This window comes from Fukomys damarensis, unplaced genomic scaffold, assembly GCF_012274545.1.
Source record: "Fukomys damarensis isolate Sample0158 unplaced genomic scaffold, DMR_v1.0_HiC HiC_scaffold_3, whole genome shotgun sequence".
NCBI classification, from domain to species: domain Eukaryota; kingdom Metazoa; phylum Chordata; class Mammalia; order Rodentia; family Bathyergidae; genus Fukomys; species Fukomys damarensis.
The window spans coordinates 39,387,449-39,393,836 of NW_022900915.1; the positions used below are offsets into that span (position 1 = coordinate 39,387,449).

Genomic DNA, 6,388 nt, shown 5'->3' on the forward strand with positions numbered 1-6,388 from the left:
CACACACACACACACACACACACACACACACACCCCCCACACACACACACCCACCCACCCCAGACTCAGTGCATGCCAGGCTATACTTTCCACGAGAGTCGTTAGCATTTTTGCTTACATCTTAGTATGTGATGGCAATATATCATTTATGTGTTAGGCACAAGTTTTTGGGTGGTTATTGGTTTTGTTATTCTGAAATGAATAAAATTGATGGGACTTTATGAAAGTTGAGTAGAAACTCAAAGTTTGTAAATCGTTCAGTGTAGTCCTAGCGTTATGCTAGACTGTAGAAAGAACTGCAAAACGCTTATACTTTTACCTCCATTTCCCTTTCAATCACTAAACTTTGGCATCAGGACAAAGTCCACATCTATCTCTGAAATTCCCTAACCAGCCCCATTTAAAAAAATGTTTTAGAGATTTTATCTATTTTATCTATTGACCATGTAGTTAATATAAGGGGGATCTACAAAGGTAAGTAGCAAGTTTCCCACTAAAATTTGAAAAAAAAAAAAAAATACCTATAAAAAGCAGGATACATTTTTCAAGTTTGTTTTATAATAAATGGCTTTGGAGAAAGACTGGAATAGGTTAAAAACATTTTAGAAATATTACTAGGCCTGTCCCTTCCAATCTGTCCTCTGTCCAGTAAAAGAACAGGAGAACGACTGGACACTACTGTGGTAGTCTAACCAAAGCGTGAGGAACAGAAGAGGAAAGTAAAGTGCTGTAATTCAGAGAAGAGGGGGAGATGGAGAGGCGTGAAGATCAGGGGAAGGGCCGTGGCCGTGCTGAGTCGGAGTGACACTGCCGAAGTGTGACGGAAGCTTTGAGGCTGGGTGCCTTCACAGAAATAATTACCTTCTATAATGTGAAGCTCGTGAACAGCCACACCTTAAACCACTAGAGGCTGGGAGTACAGCTCAGTGGTAGAACTATATCAATAATACTGCAAAGAAAGCTTAGTTAACATTTTTTCCCGTGTTTCAAATATTAGTGAATCAAGTGTTGCTCTTGGAATGTCAGCCTTTAGAAAATTTGTCTTACTGTGGGAAGCTGGGTATCCTCATACCTTCACTGGGTTTCCATCTCCCCAATGTTATTACTAATAATATTCCATGACATGGTATGTTTCCTGTCTTGTTTCCCCTGCACATACACAGGAAAGAAGGAAATAACTGTGTAACAAATACATATTGAAAGAGAAGGAATGTTTTTCAAGAGAGACCATTAACTCTGGTGCCTAAGTTTTAACTGCCCCTAAAGGGAGAAGAAAACAAATTAAAAGCTTGGCAATATTTAGACAGAAGTCATCACTTTGCAAGATATCCCTTGGTTTTATTTTAACTTAACCCTTGTGAATACTTCACAAAAATACACATACAGAAGCAAATTAAAACTATACAGTCCGACTAAATATCCAGCCCAGCAGATACAAGTAGTCAGAAGTTCAAAGGTGGGTAAGTTGTGTGAGTGGCTGATGAAGTTGTCTGCATAATCAAAGGGGTACAAAAATCAATTCTGAATTAAAAAGCATTCTAGTTTTTTACACAAAGAAATTGGGAATCTATAAAATGGTTGAATGGGTAACATGCACAGATCAGCACAATGACCAATAATACTTACTGAATTCAAACTATTTACTGTTGTAAACATTTAACAAAAGCATTGAAATCTAAATACAATCTTTGACAATTCCAACAAAATAAGTGGTGTGTTTTAAAAAATAAAGCTGATGAGCAATAGATCCATTCTATATATTTTCTTTCAACAGTTCCAGAATGAGAAATAACACAGTATTTTTAAAAAGTATATAGCAAAGATTGTTCCTATTATGATGACAAACCCTGGAAACTGTAAATACAGTTGTTGAACAGTCAAATGGTCATATTCCCAGTCAGGAAAGTTACAGTGAGAACAGTCTAGAGTCCAGTTATCCTTAGTTGTCAATAGAGAACACTTTTACTTGTCAGTTGGTTTCATAGTTCTTTTTCCAAAAGACAGTAAAACTTTGGCAATTGGATGTATTGAAAATATACTTTCGGAGTTGAAGACAGTCCTAGCATCTTTTTGTGAAAGGTGATCTGTACACCAAGGCTCACAGTTTGGTTGAAGGTTCCATGTGGATAAGTACAAATGTCCTGCACAGACAGCTTACAGAGGTGCTGGTCATGAGTCACCAGCAGAATCTTCAGTTTTCTTTGCATAGTTCACACATCACTGGAATGTGGAAAGGTGTGCTATTTTTTGGCAAGAGCAGAGGAGACATTTACTGATGTCAATTACCATGTTGGGCATGTCAAATCCATGCAAAACCCCACGACGGCTGCTACCTGACATCATTGGTTTTTGTATACTGGTTTTGTTTTTGTTGAAGCAGTTCTGTTATAGCCAGAAGTTTTTTCAATACATGCTAGAGAGAAACACAATGGGAAAAGAATTAGCAAATAAATGAAATCCTGACTTGAAATTATAGGGTGAGAACCTGGATGTTAAAAAAAAGCCACATCAGAGGAACTCATGAAATATTAGCAAACTACTCAAATAGGTGAGTTTATATTATTTGATACTGACTGCATTTTTGGTTGTAGCCAAAATAGTTATTTTTGTACACTGAAGTTAACAGAAACTCGTTTGTATTTTGCATTCTCCTGTAACCAAAACATCTCTAGGACAGACCATCTTATTGGAGGATCTGTCCTTACAAACCTAGAGTTAAATGAATCGTATAAATTCCTTACTAGAGTGGAACTCAAATAAGCAACACTATTATGTTAAGTTGCGGGAAGGGGACTTGATTCTAGACTTAGGTTGAAGAGGAGTCAATCACCAAACTCAGCATTTTAATGTCTTTTGGAAATCCTGCCAAATGCACAGCCAGTTCCATGATGACCTTCCCTTGATCATGAAACCTATGAAATCTGCCTCAGGAAATGCTGCCAGTAACTTCCTGTCAGTGGATCTTGTCCCAGCTAAGGCCATTCAACACATGGTTTGCTTTATTCACTTCCATCTCTGATAACTCAACTGATCTCCTGAAAACATCTTAATCTGTATCTTATCTGGATAGCAGAAGTCTATGAATAGCAACTGGTGGGGATTACAGTCCCCATGATCTGAAACCCTGTAAGCACTTGTCAGAAGCCTGGAGTTTGAAATATATATTTTTACCAGACTTCACAAACAATTACCATGCATACCAATTTCAGAATCACTCTGGCCACGCACTGAGAGTATGTAACAGACAAAACCACTACTGCCCTGCTACTTATGCTCACCTGTCATTTTTACACATGCTGTTAAAATGTATAAGCACTATCGTTTTCCAGACGTCAACAGTGTAGATTTAAAAGCAAGATGTGACATTCTGTAGTATTAAGGGCATATCATCTTAGTCTGGGCCCTTTGTTTTTGGAGAAAGGTGTTACGTAGTTCAGGCTGGCCTTGAACTCACTGTAGGCGGCGTGGCCTGGAAAATGCAGCAGTTTCCCTGCCTTAGCCTCCTGAGTGCTGGGATTGCAGGTGTGTGACACCATGGTGTACAGTGGTCCATTGGGCTAACATCTTTCTCGATTATGATTCAGATTCTTATAAGTGTAATGTAGCCAATAAAATCATCAGAACTGAGCTATGAATTTAAATCCGAGAGTCTTAACTGACATCCTATGTTAAGTGCTAATGAAACATCGTTAATGAATGGCTGGTAAAAACCTACCTGCTGTGCACCACGCTCGTTACTGAGTGTCCGCAGTTCATCTGAATGGGCCACACAGATTTCATGCAGTGCTGCTAAATCACGGGACAGGTCAGTTCTAGAATGTTCTGTAGTGTCCGGAAGTTCAGGTACATTCTTTTAAGGGAATCAAAACTGCATTTAGATATACAAGTCTTTATGGGCTCTTCTGAAATGACTCTAAGTGGGTATAGTAGATAGAATTTTTAACATTTTCTTTTAAAATTTGATGTATTTGAAATTTTTCTCTTAAATTCCTCTTAAAATTCTAAGGACTCATTGAAATAAAATAGTGTGTTAAAGGTTCCGATATGGTTTTATAAATTCTGTCATCACGTGAGAGCCAGGTTCCATTTTCTTTACCACATGTTAAAATATGGCATAATACCGCTACTCTAAAATATATGACAAATAATACAGGTATTAACTGCTAATCTAGATTAAGTGCAATTTAAACTTAAAACTCCTAGACTGAATTTCATTAAGCTAGTGGTAGTTTGTCCAAATTCTTCAACATAGCTATATTATCATAGAATGATGCTCAAAACAATTGCTGTGAGAGAACAATCAATGTTAATTTAATATGGGCTTGGATTACCAAAAACTATATACGTTTTCACCTATTTAATGACTTACACATGCCTAAAAATTAGAAAATTCTTGTGCTTACGATATAGAGAAGCATTAAGCAGAATATATTCTTAATGACCCAGTTACTCATTTGTTCATCAATGACTAAAGGATTATAGAAATGAAATGCAATTTTTTCCCCTATTCTCTCCCCTTTCCTCCCCTCAAGCATTAAGCATTTATCTTCAGAGGGTTTATATTTGGTAGAAAAGAATAGAAGTATAAACCAATCACAACACAGTTGCAGCTATGTAGGGAAAACACAGGAAGCAGGACAGTCTTCAAAGATGAACTGATTTATGTAGGTAGTGAAAGAACAAAAGGAGACTGGAGGTGTAACAGGATGTGTAGATTCTAAGCAGCTTTGAAAAGCTAGTTTTTGTGGTATAACCAGGACTAACAGAAAAGCTAAAGCCTAGAAATACAACCTGAAAAAAAACCACCATAAACAGTCACACATTTCTCAAGCAGATCCTTAAAGGTTATTTTAGCAAGAAAATTTCTCTAATCACTGTACTTTTCTGGTAATGAGAAATGTTCATATAAAAATGTCTCAGGAGTTCATATTCTAATAGTTAGAAACACTCTTTTTGTACCTAAGATTGCAACCACAGGAAGGCTACAGGCTGACCTGACTCACGTTGGCTGCAGTGGTGTGGTGTTGCTGACCTGTGCTTTTAACTGAGTGTGAATGCATTAGAGCAGAGTGTGGTCCTCCCTCTCCCACCTAGTCGTAAACCTCGATCAATTTACACGTACGCACTACTTTCTGGTTTCTGTCTCTCTAAACTGAATTACTAATACCAGTAGTTGAAAACTGACTCAATATCTGAAAAATCTCTACAATGCAGAAAATTTAACTTTACCAAGAAACAGGATTTAAACATTTTTATCTCACATTTAAATTCTGTCATCACTATTTTATTATTTCTAAAGGCATACGTGAGGTATAGGTAGTAGTCACCTGAATGAGGCAAACTGCCAAATGTGTGTAATTTGATTCCTAGAACAGCCATAAGGGCACTCCTTTTATTTACTTTTTAACTGAGTAAGAACTGTGGGTTATCCATCTTGCTTCAAATCCTATAGTAGCTGCACAGTAAAAACTAAGGAGTCCTCAGAATGACACAGTAGTGATAGTAAGATGGATTAGCTAAATCAAGATAGAATTTAGAAAGTTGTTGAAAAGCCAAAACAGTGTGGTTGATAAGAATCACTTAATGTAAGAATAAATGGTTTGAACTATAAATAAATTAAAATTTTGTTCAGCAAGGTAGATTTAAAAGAAGTTTCTTAAGATTGTTACTTAAATCAGTTACTCGGTATATTGCAGGTCTCTAAAATATTTGAAAATCATATACATACCCCAAGTTCATCTAAAAACATGATCATACGATGTTTGTTGCTTTTGATGAATGGATTCACACCTTCCATATAAGGCTCCTAAGAAAATAAAAAATGTTTTTATGTACAACAGAGTTGTCTAATCTATAGCAAAAATCACACATATGTAGCAACGACTCCAGTTATTAAGAATGTAATCGCATGCTACTATTCTCCTTATAAACAGCTTTCATGAGAAACTGAGGCATTTTAAGTGAAAGAATGAGAAATTCTGGACCAAAACACAAATTACAACGTAGCTTGGCAGATACAATGAAAAACTCCAGGTGATGGAGACTTGAGTCTTAAGTTTTGGCAAGGTTATGAGGAGGGAAAAAAAATTATATTGATGACAGGCACTCATAATACAGCAAAAGCCTAAAATATTTATTTAATGAGTAATCCTCCAAAATTTAGGGAACACAGTATGAAAGTACACCAAAGGATACTTGTTACGACACCAAGTAAGAACCCATCTAAATAGCCCGTGGAGGATAACTGAACATCCGAATGATGGCAGAGCACCCTAACCCTTAAGAGTAAGAAGACACGGGCCAGGGATGGAGCTCAGTGGCACCAGGCCTGCTTCACAAGCCCAAGGTCCTGAGTTCAGTCCCCGGTACCAAAAAAAAAAAAAAAAAA

At 36.9% G+C, this 6,388-nt stretch overlaps 1 protein-coding gene across 1 annotated transcript in view; it reads right to left on the minus strand.

Moving 5' to 3' along the window:
* Nucleotides 1–1,326: 1,326 nt before the first annotated feature.
* Rasa1 (RAS p21 protein activator 1) overlaps nt 1,327–6,388 on the minus strand; it is a gene marked incomplete at its 5' end in the record, with an annotated part of 90,977 nt that continues 85,915 nt past the window's right edge. The window contains 3 exons of the mRNA XM_033765668.1: nt 1,327–2,413; nt 3,716–3,850; nt 5,729–5,806. Of these exons, the coding sequence (XP_033621559.1) occupies nt 2,330–2,413; nt 3,716–3,850; nt 5,729–5,806 (297 nt within the window). The remainder of the gene's footprint in view (nt 2,414–3,715; nt 3,851–5,728; nt 5,807–6,388) is intronic.